The 19311-nt window shown below is 49.0% G+C and overlaps 1 protein-coding gene across 1 annotated transcript; it reads left to right on the top strand.

Moving 5' to 3' along the window:
- The first annotated feature begins 1209 nt into the window (after positions 1–1209).
- On the top strand, positions 1210–7559 carry LOC142841565 (natural resistance-associated macrophage protein 2-like). The gene is made up of 5 exons (XM_075958505.1): positions 1210–1323; positions 4066–4185; positions 4321–4469; positions 5598–5672; positions 7391–7559. The coding sequence occupies exons 1-5, from the start codon at positions 1210–1212 to the stop codon at positions 7557–7559; spliced, it is 627 nt and encodes a 208-aa protein (XP_075814620.1).
- Positions 7560–19311: the final 11752 nt, after the last annotated feature.

Here is a 19311-nt window from a genome sequence, read left to right as displayed (position 1 = left end):
GGTAGTTCATGCCTATAATACTAGCAACTAAACAAAGGCAGACTGCTTTGTATGTTTGAGGCCAACTTGATATACCTAGAGAGTTCCAGACCAGCCAGGACTGTAGAGTGAGACAAAAAACTTTTGATGAGTAATAGGTGGCTGATTATTTTCCTTGCTTGTTGCTTGCCCATCTCTAGGGATCAATACCACTATGTTCACTTTTTTATGTTCTGTTATAAACTGATTTCTGCTTACAGGCCTGCCTAAACATTAAAAAATATCATATCTAGTCTATGAGCAGATTCTTCAGGTTGTCCCAAGGCTTGCAAGAGAAATCCTAAGCCAGGAGGAAGTTTGGGTGGGTAATGATAAAGAATGATCCCCTCCCAACACACAGGTGGCGAGCAGAGGAGGTTCTTAGATGAGCAGGTGAACAGCAGTGTATAGACTGTGGGTTTAAGAACTGAACTGTTCTTGGATATGTATCAGCAGTTACAGTGACACAAATACCAGCAAGAACTTTAGTCGGTTTTGTTTCTCAGAACACTGTTTCTCTACATATCTGCATTGTACATTTTAATTGTAATGTAAGATATTCAGAATATATAGTCCTGAGTCCTCTGGCCCCTGGCAGCAAGCCCCAGTATTAGTTATCTTTGGTAGCTGTAACCAAAATACTTGATGAAAGTAACAGGTTGTGAAGGGTCTACTTAACTGGGGCTTCAGAAGGCTCGGGCTGCCTGCAGTTTCTTGGGCAGAATACCCTGGCAGCAGGAGATGTGCTGTTGGAGGCTCTATCTCATTGGAGACAGAAGCACGAAGGTTCAGGACATGGCTAGGTCCAGGAGGATTGCCCCCATTCGTGTACTTCTTCCAGGGAGGCTCCACCTGCCAAAGTTTCTACCAAATCCCCAAATTGTACAAGCACAATGGGGTTTGAGTCAGCCATGAGCCTGTGGCAGTTTCCATTCCAATGACAGCAGACCTTTATCGCCATTCATTGATGATGCTGTGCTTAAACTCAGGGCCTTATGCATAGTAAGCATGTTCATGTTTATGATTCCATATTCCTATTCCAGGCAGTTATTACAGAGGGTAAAGGAGTGAAGGATGCCAGTGTCCCTAGAGATGTTCTTCCCATTCCATGTTGCTGTAAAGGCTAATAGGTGTTGTGTTGCTGTGTAGTATATTACAGTGAAGCCCAGCCAGAGCGAAGTGCTCAGAGGAATGTCCGTGCCATCCTGTTCAGGCTGTAGCACTTCACAGATTGAGCAGGCTGTAGGCATCGTGGGAGCTGTCATCATGTTACACAACATGTACCTGCATTCCGCCTTACTCAAGGTGAGCAATGCCCGTCCATATCCTTTAAGTACAAAGGACTCAAGCTTAGTTTCTGACTGCTAGAACTCTGTAGCAGCTGTGCTCCGCAGGAGTGCAGTATTCCTAAGGCTGGAGGGTCTGTGTTTATCACCAAATTGACCAGGAAAAGTGATCCTCAAATTTTGGGCTAGTGTTCTTCATAAAAGGTCTGGAAGTTTTGAGGTCCAGAGATAAGGAGGGCTTTCCCAGTAAGTCAGGCTTTGCTTGCCTGAGATAGGTCAGACACTTGACAACTAGTCCACTACACTTAGAACTGAGATAGTCTCTGGGAGCTCAGCCTGGGTGCTGGCTGCCCCATTTGGGGGTTGTGCACTGTTGTCAAAGGTGTGGAGTTCTTTGTAGCTTAGTGAGCTAAGATCTGTTTCATCTAGCCAGTTGTTTGCCCTCTTAATCTTTCAGCTGACTCCAAAGTTCTGAGTTGTTACAAATAAACTTTCTGCAACTAATGGAAAAATTACCGCTGCCTTTATCTCTCTAGTCTAGACAGGTAAACTGGGTTAATAAGTGGGAAGTCCGGGAAGCCAACAAGTACTTTTTTCATTGAGTCCTGCATCGCGTTCTTTGTTTCCTTCATCATCAATGTCTTTGTCGTCTCTGTCTTTGCTGAAGCATTTTTTTTGGGAAAACCAACAAGCAAGTGGTGAGTAAGCCAGGGTTGTGGGTGGTGAATGCCAGGTGAACTGCATGCCTGAATGGGGACAGTAAAGAGCTATGACTTGGAACCCAAGGAAACTTATCTGAGATCTAGGTGCCCCTCCTATTCCTCCAGTCTACACACCAGCCACTCTATGGTGTAGGGCTAGGAAGCCTGTTCCCACCCATTCCAGGGGTGAGTTGGAAGAGCTAGCCTTGGACTCACAGTTGCCTCCTGATAACATAGAGGTGTAGCATCTTAGCTGTTTGGCCATTGTTATTTCTGTTTCCTTTTTATTAACTGCTGCCTGTGTGTCTGCTAGTCTTGATGGTTGTGCTGAAGAAAGGTCAGGAGGTGTCAGCAGAAAGGAAGCATGCTCTGACAGGGCAGGCCTTGACTGACAGGGCGGAGCTTAGCTCATTTTGAATTCTCTCCCATCCATTTTATTTGTTTGGTTTTTTTCATTGAGGTTTTTTGTTTACTGTGGAGTGTTTTAAGATGCCAGGGTTGAACTCAGGACCTTGTACATGATGCTAAGTAAGTGTTCCATCACACAGCTGCTCGCCCTCATTGCTATCTAGTTTTGGTCATCTTTTATGTCTACAGGACCTCTTGACCTTGGTTCTTTGACCCAGGTCCTCTAGGTGCTGATGTCCTCTCATGATGTGGGAGTGTCATATATCAATCTGTTGCTTTCATTGGTTATTTAATAAAGACACTGCTTGGCCTGATAGGTTAGAACATAGGTGGGTGGAGTAAACAGAACAGAAGGCTGGGAGGAAGAGGAAGTGAGGCAGACGCCATGCCTCTCCTCTCCAGGGCAGACATGAAGAAGCAAGCCACCAGGTCAGACATGCTGAATCTTTCCCGGTAAGACTGGTGTTACACAGATTACTAAATATGGGTTAGGCAAGATATGAGAGTTAACCAAGAAGAGGCTAGATATAATGGGACCAGGCAGTGTTTAAATGAATACAGTTTGTGTGTTGTTATTTTGAGGCATAAGCTAGCCAGGTGGCCAGGACCCAGGCGGTAGGAACGCAGCCCACAGCTCCTTCTACACTCTCACATTTGAAGTCTTCTGATTTGTTTTCTTTTTTTTTTCGTTTTTTTTTTTTTTTTGGTTTGTCTTAATTTGGGAGGGTAGCCCGCAGCCCCTGGCCTAGGAGTTGCTTTGCTCTGGACTCCAAATCCCAGCATGTCAGGACCACTCCCACAGGGTATTTAAATGAGCTCCAAGAGGGGAAACACGTGGTCTCACATCGCCTTGGGGTCTGAATGGGCTCCCTGCTGTTCTGTCTCCCCTCCATGCGCTCGGCCACCCTAGAGCATCGTTCTTAATAAAATGAGGGGCATTTTGATTTGGTTTGACTTGACCTAATTGCATTTCTTGCACTGGCAGAGCTGCCCTTTTTTTGTATTAATTTTTACTTATCGGTTTTGGTTTTGGCTTTTGACAAAAGGGCTTCATTGTGTAGTCTTGGGTGGAAGCATGAAACTCACTCTGTAGACCAGGCACCTGCTTGCCTCTGCCTCCTAAGTACTGTGATTAAAGGCTTGCATCACCATGCTCTTCATTGAATCTAGTTTTTTTTGGATAAATTCTACTTGTGCAGCCCAGTCTGGCCTCAAGTTTGGGATTCTTCTAGCTCAGCTCCCTGAAAACTGCCCTCTAAGAAGGAAGCCCTCTTAAGAGTTTCTCTTTCCTTACTTGCATTTATAGTGTTCCAGCATTTGCACATTGCCCTGCAGACTGTCTCAGTAAACACATTGGTGCTGGAGGAAATAAAAGGCCTGGGGGAGTGCATCAAGGAGCAGGCTTTGGGAAGTACAGGGTTCTGAAGTATTTAGGGTTAGAGATGAAGGAGTATATGGAGGAGGGATGAAGGGATGCCCAGCAGTCGGGTGGAGCCTCTGGGTCACACCAGCACCTAGTCTCACTGCCTAGCAGTGCCCAGTGCAGCACTTGATGTGCTGGTGTTTCATGAGGAAAGGGAGGTGCTGCAAAGGTCCGCTGTTCTGGGTGTCATCTAAGCACTCACACGCTCCTATCTCTCTCCCTGTCCCAGAGTGTTGTGCTTAGATGTTATTTTGGGCCTGCGGCACTCTACATCCGAGCAGTGGGGATCTTGGCTACAGGACAGAGCTCCACCATGACAGGAACCTATTCCGGGCTATTTGTTATGGAGGTGTGTTAGGGTGAAATACAGGGGAATGGCACAGCGCTTGAGTGTCTAACTCCATGGTTTACAGGTTTCCTTGACTTCCCCAAGCATTTCTCTCTCCTGTCACATGTGGTCACCAGCCCCCATGCTTTCTTCCAGGGATTCCTGAACCTAAGATGTTCACGTTTTGCCCCAGTGATTCTGACACACTTTATTGCCATTAACCCCACTCTCTTTGTTGCTGTCTTCCAAGATGTAGAGCATCTAACAGGGATGAATGACTTCCTGAATGTTCTGCAGAGCTTACAGGTAAGCAGGCAGCTGGGGAAGCTCATTCTGGAGGCTGGATACTAGGGGTGAGTGAGAGGAAGGAAAAGGCATGAAAGTTCATTAAATAGAAATAATGAGCTCTACTTAATATATCAAACACAAATTTGAGGCCACCAAGCTGGTTCAGTGGATAAATGCTAGCTTGTACTAGTTGTACAAGTGTAAAGTCCTAAATTTGAATCCCTGAAGACTCAGTAAAAGGAAAGAACTGTCTCCAAAAGTTGTCCTCTGATCTCCATATTCACCCACAACATGGGCATGTCTGTCTGTCAGTCCGTCTATCCTCTCTCTCTCCACTAAGTCTCTGTCTGTCTTTTTCACACACAAATAAATAAGTAACTTAGTAATACATAAAAATCCACAGCACTCTAGCTCATTAATGCAGCCAGGGTAAATCATTAAATAATTTTAAGGGCACCACTACCTCCTGTGGAGTTTACAAGACAAGTCACATCCAATATGTTATTTATTTAAGATTATGTGTTTTTATTTACATGTATCAATGTTTTACCTTTGTGTGTATATGAGCACTGTGTGTGTGCCTGGAACCTGCAGAGTTTGGAAGAGGGCATCAGATCCCCTAGCACTGGAGTTGTAGACAATTGTGAGCTGCCATGTGTCTGCTGGGAATTGAACCCTGGTCCTCTGCAAGAGCAGCAAACAAAGTGTTTTTAACCATGGAGCCATCTCTCCAGCCCCCAATGCTCTGTCTTTTGTGTTTAAACAAAGGTACTTAGGATCATGATTAGTGCTGGGTTAAAAATAATGTTTGGCAAAGGCAAGGTGATAGGAGCAGCTATTACCATGGCATAGATGAGATAGGGTTTATAACTCCTGTCTGTGAGCAGTGCTGGTGTCTGTGTGGTACAGTAACCAAGATTGATGTGGAGGGAGAGAGTACACCAGAGCCAGGCCAGTGCCAGTAAGCAGCATTCCTCCGAAGTGTCTGCTCAGGTCCTGCCCTGACTCTCTTGGTGATTGACTGTGACCTGGAAGTATAAGCCAGATAACCCCCAACACCTTCCCCACATTGCTTCTCATCAATGTTTAATCACAGTATTAGAGATGAAACTAATGCACCCACATAATTCCATCTGGTTTTTCTGGCTTCCCTTCGCTCTAATACCCATCCTCTCCTTTACCAGCCTGCGGCCAGTGATGAATGATTTCTCCAATGGAATGTGAGTACACTTGTCACCCTCTCCAGGAGGATACGGGAGGTGACTTTTTACCTAGCAGGCCAGTCAGAAATGTCTTCTTTAGGAGAACTATGTGTTTCCAGAGCAGTTTCTAGCTGCTTCCTCTTGGGACATGAAGATACTGGCGAGGGTGAGCTACAGTAAGGAGAGCTGCTCCACACTTTCCTGTTCTAGCTCTTCACTCTCTGCTACTGAGATTTGAATTCTGTGCACTTCAGTAATATGTTCTGTGCACACCTTGAAGGGATATGTGGGGTGTGTTCTAGTTTCATTTCTGTAGCTTCGACAGATATCATACCAACAAGCAGCACAGGGTTGGAAATGTTTATTTGGTTTACAATTCCAAATTGCTGTCTATTGTTCTGGAAGTAGTCAAGGCAGAACTCAGATAGTCCTATCACAGGCACTGTCAGGAACAAGGGATAAACACATCCTTGCCTGCATGTTTGCCCTAAGCTTGCTTCTTTCTTATACTGTTGAGGATGCACTGGCTGGGTAATGGTGCCACCCTGAGTGGGCTGATTGTTCTGCATCATCCCTACTGATGTGCCCACAAGCCAGCCTGGTATAGATAATTTTCCTTTGAGACTACCTTCCCATGTGGTTCTTGGCTGTGTCCTGTTGGCAGTTAAAACCAATCAGTGCAGGTGCTCATGTGAACTGTTAGGGTCCCAGGGTCTCTAACTGTCACCACTCTAGAGATGGTGGGACCTGGGAGAGTGGAGTTGACAAAAGAGGCGGACTGAAGTCTCATGCAATAGCCAACTTTATTCAGAGCCTCGGACAGTTAATACTCTGAGGGCTAAGATAGTCATGCATGTGAAGTTCTCTGAGTTCAAGCTGTGTACACGGGACTGGCAGCATGCGGCAAGAACTTGTTTTCCTATAGAGGCCTGTACAGGAGAGCTTAAACATTTAATTGAATAACAACAGCAAACAATAACGATTAACTCACTCCTGTCTACTGCACCTGGGTGGCAAGCGAGATGACACAAAACATTAAAAGAACAGTGCCATGGTTTTGGAGAAATTGAGGTCACAAGACTCTAGTCTTGACTCCATTCCTGGACCATGTTCTGATATCTAATGAAATGGCTCTGTGTTTTTTCCTTTTTTTTTTTTTTTTTGAGTGTGCTTTTTCAAAACAGAATTTCTCTGTAGCTTTAGAGCCTGTTCTGGAACTTGTTCTGACCAGGCTGGCCTTGAACTCACAGAGATCCGCCTGCCTCTGCCTCCCGAGTGCTGGGATTAGAGGCGTGCACCACCACCGCCTGGCAGGACCTGTTGTTGATTTCTAGGGTCTTAAATGCTAAATTTTTGTGCCAGAAAGATGATAGGTCAGTCAGTGGGTAAATATGCTTGCCCCACAAGCCTGAAAACCTGAGTCTGATCTCTGGGACTCATATGAAGAATGAAGGAGAAAAATAAATAAGTCTACAGATGTGATCTTCTGACCTTCACATGCATGTTATAGCATGTATGCCCACACATGTACTCGTCATTCATATGCATACATTAATAATAGATAGTTAAATGCTGGGTTCAATTTACTCCAGCCCTTCCCCCGTCTGCTCTATCACTAATTTTGACACTCTTAAGTTTTCTTAACCTGTGCCCCATTTACCACATGAGACATAGGTTTCTTTTCTGTCTGTGGCTTGGTTGAACTATTGCACACTCATGTGCCCCTTGTTTCACAGAGGCTGGAGGATCACTGGTGGAATTTTGGCCCTTATTGTCTGCTCCATCAACATGTACTTTGGAGTTGTTTATGTCCAGGACCTAGGGCACTTGGCAGTGTATGTAGTGGCTGCAGTGACCAGCATGGCTTATCTGAGCTTTGTGTTCTACCTGCTGAGTCCACTGTGAAGGGAGCAGGGGCAGTGGTATCTGGGTGTATAGGTGGGGCTAGCTGCCTTTTAGAAATGAATGATCCCCAATGAAGTTTACTGAGGCAGTTCATATGGCATTGTTAAATCAGCTGTTTCTGAAATTCTATTTCTTTTCTGGTTTTGGTATTGGAGATTAAACACAAGGCTGTGCCATGACAAGCAGATATCTAATGTTGCACTCTGTTCTCAACAAGATGTTTGTATTTTGAATCATTAATTTATTTTAAGTTTTTTTTTGGAGGAGGGGATGTTTCTTGAGACAGAGTTTCTCTGTGTAACATCCCTGGTTCCCCTGAACCTCACTTTGTAGACCAGCATGACCTCAAACTAATAATAATTTTTAATTATTTCATCCCATATAAAACTTTAAATTACAGAGATCTGCCTACCTCTGCCTCTCAAGTGCTGGGATTAAGGTGTGTTCCACCATGCCTGGCTTATTTTAGTCTTTAATACCTAGAATTTTTCTATTTCTGTTGATTTTTTAAGGATCCAATATTTAATTCCTAAAAAGAATTTATGTATGGTATGTTTGAAAAACAAAATGTCTCAGTGGTTGCACAGCAAGCATAGGGACCTGAGTTCAAATCCTCAGGACCCATGTTAAAAGATGGGCATGGTGGGCATGGGGTTGAGTGAGCCTGTAACCCCAGCACTGGAGGAAAGGGGCAGCAATGGGAGAGTCATCAAGGCCTGCCAACAGATTCAGCAAGAGACCTTGTCACAAAGGAATAACTGACAGAAGAGAAAACAGAAAAGGTGACCTCCAATGGCCTCTGCAAGCACGTGAGCCATGCATGCACGCACACACACACACACACACACACACACACACACACACACACACACAGGTCAAATATAAATGTATTCTCTATTCCCCGATCTTTCTCACTGCTTTTTTTTTCTCAGTGCTTTTTTGTTTGATTGATTGGTTTTTGTTTGTTTGTTTGTTTGTTTTTGAGACAGGGTTTCTCTGTAGCTTTGGAGCCTGTCCTGGAACTAGCTCTTGTAGACCAGGCTGGCCTCAAACTCACAGAGATCTGCCTGCTTCTGCCTCCCGAGTGCTGGGATTAGAGGCGTGCGCCACCACTGCCTGGCTTCTCACTCTTTTACTAGTGAAAAATCCATAGCAATAAGAACAGATTGGATTATCTGTTTAACACAGAGTTCATACTGAGGTTGGGGATAAGAAGTAGCAGTGTTGAAGATGGAGGCTAGAGCCCTGCTGTTCTCTCTCATGCATTTCACTCCATGCGTGCCATTTCTTCCACAGGTTAGAGTCTTTTAGAGAAAAACTTCAAAACTTCAGTGCATAGTTTAATATGTGCTCTGGATCAGTGAATCTTTTCCTTTTCCAGTAAACCTTGGGCATCCAAGGTTATACTCACCATAGGACTTTGGAAACCAGAAAACTGAATGTTTTGAACTCCTATTAGAAGGTCAACTAGAGGTACGTTCATGCAAATTGAGTGTGTTGACTCAGTATACTAAGACTAATGAGCTAGTATGTAGCCTGCCTCTGTCCCTGTCAGAGATGTGCTGTCTCACTGCTAGTCAGTAGCCTGCCTCTGTGTCCCTGTCAGAAATGTGCTGTCTCACTGCTAGTCAGTAGCCTGCCTCTGTGTCCCTGTCAGAGATGTGCTGTTTCACTGCTAGTCAGTAGCCTGCCTCTGTGTCCCTGTCAGAGATGTGCTGTCTCACTGCTAGTTAGTAGCCTGTCTCTGTGTCCCTGTCAGAGATGTGCTGTCTTGCTGCTAGTCTATAGCCTGTCTCTGTGTCCCTGTCAGAGATGTGCTGTCTCACTGCTAGTCTCCCTCTGTGTCCCTGTCAGAGATGTGCTGTCTCACTGCTAGTCTGTAGCCTGTCTCTGTGTCCCTGTCAGAGATATGCTGTCTCACTGCTAGTCTGTAGCCTGTCTCTGTGTCCCTGTCAGAGATGTGCTGTCTCACTGCTAGTCAGTAGCCTGTCTCTGTGTCCCTGTCAGAGATGTGCTGTCTCACTGCTAGTCTATAGCCTCTCTCTGTGTCCCTGTCAGAGATGTGCTGTCTCACTGCTAGTCAGTAGCCTGTCTCTGTGTCACTCTCAGAGATGTGCTGTCTCACTGCTAGTCAGTAGCCTGCCTCTGTGTTTCTGTCAGAGATGTGCTGTCTCACTGCTAGTCAGTAGCCTGCCTATGTGTCACTGTCAGAGATGTGCTGTCTCACTGCTAGTCTGTAGCCTGTCTCTGTGTCCCTGTCAGATATGTGCTGTCTCACTGCTAGTCAGGAGACTGCCTCTGTGTCCCTGTCAGAGATGTGCTGTCTCACTGCTAGTCAGTAGCCTGTCTCTGTGTCGCTGTCAGAGATGTGCTGTCTCGCTGCTAGTCTGTAGCCTGCCTCTGTGTCCCTGTCAGAAATGTGCTGTCTCGCTGCTAGTTTGTAGCCTGTCTCTGTGTCCCTGTCAGAGATGTGCTGTCTCACTGCTAGTCTGTAGCCTGTCTCTGTGTCCCTGTCAGAGATGTGCTGTCTCACTGCTAGTCAGTAGCCTGCCTCTGTGTCCCTGTCAGAGATGTGCTGTCTCACTGCTAGGCTGTAGCATGTCCCTGTGCCCCTGTCAGAGATGTGCTGTCTCACTGCTAGTCATTAGCCTGCCTCTGTGTCCCTGTCAGAGATGTGCTGTCTCGCTGCTACTCAGTAGCCTGCCTCTGTGTCCCTGTCAGAGATGTGCTGTCTCACTGCTAGTCAGTAGCCTGTCTCTGTGTCCCTGTCAGAGATGTGCTGTCTCACTGCTAGTCATTAGCCTGCCTCTGTGTCCCTGTCAGAGATGTGCTGTCTCACTGCTAGTCAGTAGCCTGCCTCTGTGTCCCTGTCAGAGATGTGCTGTCTCACTGCTAGTCAGTAGCCTGCCTCTGTGTCCCTGTCAGAGATGTGCTGTCTCAGCGCTAGTCAGTAGCCTGCCTCTGTGTCCCTGTCAGAGATGTGCTGTCTCACTGCTAGTCAGTAGCCTGCCTCTGTGTCTCTGTCAGAGATGTGCTGTCTCACTGCTAGTCAGTTGCCTGCCTCTGTGTCCCTGTCAGAGATGTGCTGTCTCACTGCTAGTCTGTAGCCTGCCTCTGTGTCCCTGTCAGAGGTGTGCTGTCTCACTGCTAGTCAGTAGCCTGCCTCTGTGTCCCTGTCAGAGATGTGCTGTCTCACTGCGAGTCAGTAGCCTGCCTCTGTGTCCCTGTCAGAGATGTGCTGTCTCACTACTAGTCAGTAGCCTGCCTCTGTGTCCCTGTCAGGGATGTGCTGTCTCACTGCTAGTCTGTAGCCTGTCTCTGTGTCCCTGTCAGAGATGTGCTGTCTCACTGCTAGTCAGTAGCCTGTCTCTGTGTCCCTGTCAGGGATGTGCTGTCTCACTGCTAGTCTGTAGCCTGTCTCTGTGTCCCTGTCAGAGATGTGCTGTCTCACTGCCAGTCTGTAGCCTGTCTCTGTGTCCCTGTCAGAGATGTGCTGTCTCCCTGCTAGTCAGTATCCTGCCTCTGTGTCCCTGTCAGAGATGTGCTGTCTCACTGCTAGTCTGTAGCCTACCTCTGTGTCCCTGACAGAGATGTACTGTCTCACTGCTAGTCAGTAGCCTACCTCTGTGTCCCTGTCAGAGATGTGCTGTCTCACTGCTAGTCTGTAGCCTGTCTCTGTGTCCCTGTCAGAGATGTGCTGTCTCACTGCTAGTCAGGAGACTGCCTCTGTGTCCCTGTCAGAGATGTGCTGTCTCACTGCTAGTCTGTAGCCTGTCTATGTTTCCCTGTCAGAGATGTGCTGTCTCACTGCTAGTCTGTAGCCTGCCTCTGTGTCCCTGTCAGAGATGTGCTATCTCACTGCTAGTCAGTAGCCTGTCTCTGTGTCACTGTCAGAGATGTGCTGTCTCACTGCTAGTCAGTAGCCTGTCTCTGTGTCCCTGTGAGAGATGTGCTGTCTCACTGCTAGTCTGTAGCCTGTCTCTGTGTCCCTGTCAGAGATGTGCTGTCTTACTGCTAGTCAGTAGCCTGTCTCTGTGTCTCTGTGAGAGATGTGCTGTCTCACTGCTAGTCTGTAGCCTGTCTCTGTGTCCCTGTAAGAGATGTGCTGTCTCTCTGCTAGTCTGCCTCTGTGTGCCTGTCAGAGATGTGCTGTCTCACTGCTAGTCTGCAGCCTGTCTCTGTGTCCCTGTCAGAGATGTGCTGTCTCACTGCTAGTCTGTAGCTTGTCTCTGTGTCCCCGTCAGAGATGTGCTGACTCACTGATAGTCAGTAGCCTGCCTCTGTGTCCCTGTCAGAAATGTGCTGTCTCACTGCTAGTCAGTAGCCTGTCTCTGTGTCCCTGTCAGAGATGTGCTGTCTCACTGCTAGTCTGTAGCCTGCCTTTGTGTCCCTGTCAGAGATGTGCTGTCTCACTGCCAGTCTGTAGCATGTCTCTGTGTCCCTGTCAGAGATGTGCTGTCTCACTGCCAGTCTGTAGCCTGTCCCTGTGTCCCTGTCAGAGATGTGCTGTCTCACTGCTAGTCTGTAGCCTGCCTTTGTGTCCCTGTCAGAGATGTGCTGTCTCACTGCTAGTCAGTAGCCTGTCTCTGTGTCCCTGTCAGAGATGTGCTGTCTCACTGCTAGTCAGTAGTCTGCCTCTGTGTCCCTGTCAGAGATGTGCTGTCTCACTGCTAGTCTGTAGCCTGTCTCTGTGTCCCTGTCAGAGTTGTGCTCTCACTGCTAGTCAGTAGCCTGCCTCTGTGTCCCTGTCAGAGATGTCCTGTCTCACTGCTAGTCAGTAGCCTGTCTCTGTGTCCCTGTAAGAGATGTGCTGTCTCACTGCTAGTCAGTAGCCTGCCTCTGTGTCCCTGTCAGTGATGTGCTGTCTCACTGCCAGTCTTAAGCCTGTCTCTGTGTTTCTGTCAGAGATGTGCTCTCTCACTGCTAGTCAGTAGCCTGCCTCTATGTCCCTGTCAGAGATGTGCTGTCTCACTGCTAGTCAGTAGCCTGCCTCTGTGTCCCTGTCAGAGATGTGCTGTCTCACTGCTAGTCTGTAGCTTGTCTCTGTGTCCCTGTCAGAGATGTGCTGTCTCACTGCTAGTCAGGAGACTGCCTCTGTGTGCCTGTCAGAGATGTGCTGTCTCACTGCTGGTCAGTAGCCTGTCTCTGTGTCCCTGTCAGAGATGTGCTGTCTTGCTGCTAGTCAGTAGCCTGCCTCTGTGTCCCTGTCAGAGATGTGCTGTCTCACTGCTAGTCAGTAGCCTGCCTCTGTGTCCCTGTCAGAGATGTGCTGTCTCACTGCTAGTCAGTAGCCTGCCTCTGTGTCACTCTCAGAGATGTGCTGTCTCACTGCTAGTCTGTAGCATTACTCTGTGTCTCTGTCAGAGATGTGCTGTCTCACTGGTAGTCTGTAGCCTGTCTCTGTGTCCCTGTCAGAGATGTGCTGTCTCACAGCTAGTCAGTAGTCTGCCTCTGTGTCTCTGTCAGAGATGTGCTGACTTACTGTTAGTCAGTAGCCTGCCTCTGTGTGACTGTCAGAGATGTACTGTCTCACTGCTAGTCTGTAGCCTGCCTCTGTGTCCCTGTCAGAGATGTGCTGTCTCATGCTAGTCTGTAGCCTGACTCTGTGTCCCTGTCAGAGATGTGCTGTCTCACTGCTAGTCAGTAGCCGGTCTCTGTGTCCCTGTCAGAGATGTGCTGTCTCACTGCTAGTCAGTAGCCTGTCTCTGTGTCCCTGTCAGAGATGTGCTGTCTCACTGCTAGTCTGTAGCCTGTCTATGTGTCCCTGTCAGAGATGTGCTGTCTCACTGCTAGTCTGCATCTGTGTCCCTGTCAGATTTGTGCTGTCTCACTGCTACTCTGTGGCCTGCCTCTGTGTCCCTGTCAGAGATGTGCTGTCTCACTGCTAGTCAGTAGCCTGTCTCTGTGTCCCTGTCAGAGATGTGCTGTCTCACTGCTAGTCAGGAGACTGCCTCTGTGTCCGTGACAAAAATGTGCTGTCTCACTGCTAGTCAGTAGCCTGCCTCTGTGTCCCTGTCAGAGATGTGCTGACTCACTGCTAGTCTGTAGCCTGTCTCTGTGTCCCTGTCAGAGATGTGCTGTCTCACATCTAGTCAGTAGCCTGCCTCTGTGTTTCTGTCAGAGATGTGCTGTCTCACTGCTAGTCAGTAGCCTGTCTCTGTGTCCCTGTCAGAGATGTGCTGTCTCACTGCTAGTCAGTAGCCTGCCTCTGTGTTTCTGTCAGAGATGTGCTGTCTCACTGCTAGTCTGTAGCCTGTCTCTGTGTCCCTGTCAGAGATGTGCTGTCTCACTGCTAGTCAGTAGCCTGCCTTTGTGTCCCTGTCAGAGATGTGCTGTCTCACTGCTAGGCAGTAGCCTGCCTCTGTGTCCCTGTCAGAGATGTGCTGTCTCACTGCTAGTCAGTAGCCTGTCTCTGTGTCCCTGTCAGAAATGTGCTCTCACTGCTAGTCAGTAGCCTGCATCTGTGTCCCTGTCAGAGATGTGCTGTCTCACTGCTAGTCAGTAGCCTGTCTCTGTGTCCCTCTCAGAGATATGCTGTCTCACTGCTAGTCTGTAGCCTGTCTCTGTGTCCCTGTCAGAGATGTCCTGTCTCACTGCTAGTATGTAGCCTGTCTCTGTGTCCCTGTCAGAGATGTGCTGTCTCACTGCTAGTCAGTAGCCTGTCTCTGTGTCCCTGTCAGAGATGTGCTGTCTCACTGCTAGTCAGTAGCCTGCCTCTGTGTCCCTGTCAGAGATGTCCTGTCTCACTGCTAGTCAGTAGCCTGTCTCTGTGTCCCTGTCAGAGATGTGCTGTCTCACTGCTAGTCAGTAGCCTGCCTCTGTGTCCCTGTCAGAGATGTGCTGTCTCACTGCCAGTCTTAAGCCTGTCTCTGTGTCCCTGTCAGAGATGTGCTGTCTCACTGCTAGTCAGTACCCTGCCACTGTGTCCCTGTCAGGGATGTTCTGTCTCACTGCTAGTGTGTAACCTGTCTCTGTGTCCCTGTAAGAGATGTGCTGTCTCACTGCTAGTCTGTAGCCTGCCTCTGTGTCCCTGTCAGATATGTCCTGTTTCACTGCTAGTCAGTAGCCTGCCTCTGTGTCCCTGTCAGAGATGTGCTGTCTCACTGCTAGTCTGCCTCTGTGTTCCTGTCAGAGATGTGCTGTCTCACTGCTAGTCTGTAGCCTGCCTCTTTGTCTCTGTCAGAGATGTGCTGTCTCACTGCTAGTCTGTAGCCTGTCTTTGTGTCCCTGTCAGAGATGTGCTGTCTCACTGATAGTCAGTAGCCTGCATCTGTGTCCCTGTCAGAAATGTGCTGTCTCACTGCTAGTCAGTAGCCTGCCTCTGTGTCCCATTCAGAGATGTGCTGTCTCACTGATAGTCAGTAGCCTGTCTCTGTGTCCCTGTCAGAGATGTGCTGTCTCACTTCTAGTCAGTAGCCTGCGTCTGTGTCCCTGTCAGTGATGTGCTGTCTCACTGCTAGTCAGTAACCTCTATCTGTGTCCCTTTCAGAGATGTGCTGTCTCACTGCTAGTCAGTAGCCTGTCTCTGTGTCCCTGTCAGAGATGTGCTGTCTCACTGCTACTCAGTAGCCTGCCTCTGTGTCCCTGTCAGAGATGGGCTGTCTCACTGCCAGTCTTAATCCTGTCTCTGTGTCCCTGTCAGAGATGTGCTGTCTCACTGCTAGTCAGTAGCCTGCCTCTATGTCCCTGTCAGAGATGTGCTGTCTCACTGCTAGTCAGTAGCCTGCCTATGTGTCACTGTCAGAGATGTGCTGTCTCACTGCTAGTCTGTAGCCTGCCTCTGTGTCCCTCTCAGAGATGTGCTGTCTCACTGCTAGTCAGGAGACTGCCTCTGTGTCCCTGTCAGAGATGTGCTGTCTCACTGCTAGTCAGTAGCCTGTCTCTGTGTCCCTGTCAGAGATGTGCTGTCTTGCTGCTAGTCTGTAGCCTGCCTCTATGTCCCTGTAAGAGATGTGCTGTCTCACTGCTAGTCAGTAGCCTGCCTCTGTGTCCCTGTCAGAGATGTGCTGTCTCACTGCTAGTCAGTAGCCTGTGTCTGTGTCCCTGTAGTGATGTGCTGTCTAACTGCTAGTCAGTAACCTCTCTCTGTGTCCCTTTCAGAGATGTGCTGTCTCACTGCTAGTCAGTAGCCAGTCTCTGTGTCCCTGTCAGAGATGTGCTGTCTCACTGCTAGTCAGTAGCCTGCATCAGTGTCCCTGTCAGAGATGTGCTGTCTCACTGCTACTCAGTAGCCTGCCTTTGTGTCCCTGTCAGAGATGTGCTGTCTCACTGCTAGTCTGTAGCCTGTCTCTGTGTCCCTGTCAGAGATGTCCTGTCTCACTGCTAGTATGTAGCCTGTCTCTGTGTCCCTGTCAGAGATGTGCTGTCTCACTGCTAGTCAGTAGCCTGTCTCTGTGTCCCTGTCAGAGATGTGCTGTCTCACTGCTAGTCAGTAGCCTGCCTCTGTGTCCCTGTCAGAGATGTCCTGTCTCACTGCTAGTCAGTAGCCTGTCTCTGTGTCCCTGTCAGAGATGTGCTGTCTCACTGCTAGTCAGTAGCCTGCCTCTGTGTCCCTGTCAGAGATGTGCTGTCTCACTGCCAGTCTTAAGCCTGTCTCTGTGTCCCTGTCAGAGATGTGCTGTCTCACTGCTAGTCAGTAGCCTGCCTCTATGTCCCTGTCAGAGATGTGCTGTCTCACTGCCAGTCTTAAGCCTGTCTCTGCGTCCCTGTCAGAGATGTGCTGTCTCCCTGCTAGTCAGTAGCCTGCCTATGTGTCACTGTCAGATATGTGCTGTCTCACTGCTAGTCTGTAGCCTGCCTCTGTGTCCCTGTCAGAGATGTGCTGTCTCACTGCTAGTCAGTAGCCTGTCTCTGTGTCCCTGTCAGAGATGTGCTGTCTTGCTGCTAGTCTGTAGCCTGTCTCTGTGTCCCTGTCCGAGATGTGCTGTCTCACTGCTAGTCTGTAGCCTGTCTCTGTTTCCCTGTCAGAGATGTGCTGTCTCACTGCTAGTCAGGAGACTGCCTCTGTGTCCCTGTCAGAGATGTGCTGTCTAACTGCTAGTCAGTAGCCTGCCTCTGTGTCCCTGTCAGGGATGTGCTGTCTCACTGCTAGTCAGTAGCCTGCCTCTGTGTCCGTGTCAGAGATGTGCTGTCTCACTGGTAGTCTGTAGCCTGTCTATGTGTCCCTGTCAGAGATGTGCTGTCTCACTGCTAGTCTCCCTCTGTGTCCCTGTCAGAGATGTGCTGTCTCACTGCTAGTCTGTAGCCTGTCTCTGTGTCCCTGTCAGAGATGTGCTGTCTCACTGCTAGTCAGGAGACTGGCTCTGTGTCCCTGTCAGAGATGTGCTGTCTCACTGCTACTCAGTAGCCTGCCTCTGTGTCCCTGTCAGAGATGTGCTGTCTCACTGCTAGTCTGTAGCCTGTCTCTGTATCCCTGTCAGAGATGTGCTGTCTCACTGCTAGTCAGTAGCCTGCCACTGTGTCCCTGTCAGGGATGTTCTGTCTCACTGCTAGTGTGTAACCTGTCTCTGTGTCCCTGTAAGAGATGTGCTGTCTCACTGCTAGTCAGTAGCCTGCCTCTGTGTCCCTGTCAGAGATGTGCTGTCTCACTGCTAGTCTGTAGCCTGTCTATGTGTACCTGTCAGAGATGTGCTGTCTCACTGCTAGTCAGGAGATTGCCTCTGTGTCCCTGTCAGAGATGTGCTGTCTCACTGCTAGTCTGTAGCCTGTCTCTGTGTCCCTGTCAGAGATGTGCTGTCTCACTGCTAGTCAGGAGACTGGCTCTGTGTCCCTGTCAGAGATGTGCTGTGTCACTGCTTGTCTGCCTCTGTGTCCCTGTCAGAGATGTGCTTTCTCACTGCTAGTCTGTAGCCTGCCTCTGTGTCCCTGTCAGAGATGTGCTGTCTCACTTCTAGTCTGTAGCCTGTCTATGTGTCCCTGTCAGAGATGTGCTGTCTCACTGCTAGTCTCCCTCTGTGTCCCTGTCAGTGATGTGCTGTCTCAAGCTAGTCTGTAGCCTGTCTCTGTGTCCCTTTCAGAGATGTGCTGTGTCACTGCTAGTCAGTAGTCTGCCTCTGTGTCTCTGTCAGAGATGTGCTGACTCACTGTTAGTCAGTAGCTTGCCTCTGTGTCACTGTCAGAGATGTCCTGTCTCACTGCTAGTCTGTAGCCTGCCTCTGTGTCCCTGTCAGAGATGTGCTGTCTCATGCTAGTCTGTAGCCTGTCTCTGTGTCCCTGTCAGAGATGTGCTGTCTCACTGCTAGTCAGTAGCCTGCCTCAGTGTCCCTGTCAGAGATGTGCTGTCTCACTGCTAGTCTGTAGCCTGTCTCTGTGTCCCTGTCAGAAATGTGCTGTCTCACAGCTAGTCAGTAGTCTGCCTCTGTGTCTCTGTCAGAGATGTGCTGTCTCACTGCTAGTCAGTAGCCTGCCTCTGTGTCCCTGTCAGAGATATGCTGTCTCACTGCTAGTCAGTAGCCTGTCTCTGTGTCCCTGTCAGAGATGTGCTGTCTCACTGCTAGTCAGTAGCCTGTCTCTGTGTCCCTGTCAGAGATGTGCTGCCTCACGGCTAGTCTGTAGCCTGTCTCTGTGTCCCTGTCAGAGATGTGCTCTCACTGCAAGTCAGTAGCCTGCCTCTGTGTCCCTGTCAGAGTTGTGCTGTCTCACTGCTAGTCAGGAGACTGGCTCTCTGTCCCTGTCAGAGATGTGCTGTCTCACTTCTAGTCAGTAGCCTGTCTCTGTGTCCCTTTCAGAGATGTGCTGTCTTGCTGCTAGTCTGTAGCCTGCCTTTGTGTCCCTGTCAGAGATGTGCTGTCTCACTGCTAGTCAGTAGCCTGCCTCTGTGTCCCTGTCAGAGATGTGCTGTCTCACTGCTAGTCAGTAGCCTGCCTCTGTGTCCCTGTCAGAGATGTGCTGTCTCACTGCTAGTCTGTAGCCTGTCTCTGTATCCCTGTCAGAGACGTGCTGTCTCTCTGCTAGACAGTAGCCTGCCTCTGAGTCCCTGTCAGGGATGTGCTGTCTCACTGCTAGTGTGTAACCTGTCTCTGTGTCCCTGTCAGAGATGTGCTGTCTCACTGCTAGTCTGTAACCTGTCTATGTGTCCCTGTCAGAGATGTGCTGTCTCACTGCTAGTCTGCCTCTGTGTCCGTGTCAGAGATGTGCTGTCTCACTGCTAGTCTGTAGCCTGTCTCTGTGTCCCTTTCAGAGATGTGCTGTGTCACTGCTAGTCAGTAGTCTGCCTCTGTGTCTCTGTCAGAGATGTGCTGACTCACTGTTAGTCACTAGCGTGCCTCTGTGTCCCTGTCAGAGATGTGCTGTCTCATGCTAGTCTGTAGCCTGTCTCTGTGTCCCTGTCAGAGATGTGCTGTCTCACTGCTAGTCAGTAGCCTGCCTCAGTGTCCCTGTCAGAGATGTGCTGTCTCACTGCTAGTCTGTAGCCTGTCTCTGTGTCCCTGTCAGAGATGTGCTGTCTCACAGCTAGTCAGTAGTCTGCCTCTGTGTCTCTGTCAGAGATGTGCTGTCTCACTGCTAGTCAGTAGCCTGCCTCTGTGTCCCTGTCAGATATGTGCTGTCTCACTGCTAGTCAGTAGCCTGCCTCTGTGTCCCTGTCAGAGATGTGCTGTCTTACTGCCAGTCAGTAGCCTGCCTCTGTGTCCCTGTCAGAAATGTGCTGTCTCACTGCTAGTCAGTAGCCTGCCTCTATGTCCCTGTCAGAGATGTGCTGTCTCACTGCTAGTCAGTAGCCTGCCTATGTGTCACTGTCAGAGATGTGCTGTCT

Source organism: Microtus pennsylvanicus, chromosome X, assembly GCF_037038515.1.
Source record: "Microtus pennsylvanicus isolate mMicPen1 chromosome X, mMicPen1.hap1, whole genome shotgun sequence".
NCBI classification, from domain to species: Eukaryota; Metazoa; Chordata; class Mammalia; order Rodentia; family Cricetidae; genus Microtus; species Microtus pennsylvanicus.
The sequence above is the reverse complement of the archived record's forward strand: the minus strand, read 5'-3'. Positions and strand labels throughout refer to the sequence as shown.

Bases quoted from the DNA above. Each gene is read 5' to 3' on its own strand.
- LOC142841565 (XM_075958505.1), top strand. From the start codon at position 1,210: ATGTCCGTGCCATCCTGTTCAGGCTGTAGCACTTCACAGATTGAGCAG. The intron at 1,324-4,065 runs GTGAGCAATGCC...TCCCTGTCCCAG, and splicing joins TGCATTCCGCCTTACTCAAG to AGTGTTGTGCTTAGATGTTA. The intron at 5,673-7,390 runs GTGAGTACACTT...CTTGTTTCACAG, and splicing joins AATGATTTCTCCAATGGAAT to AGGCTGGAGGATCACTGGTG.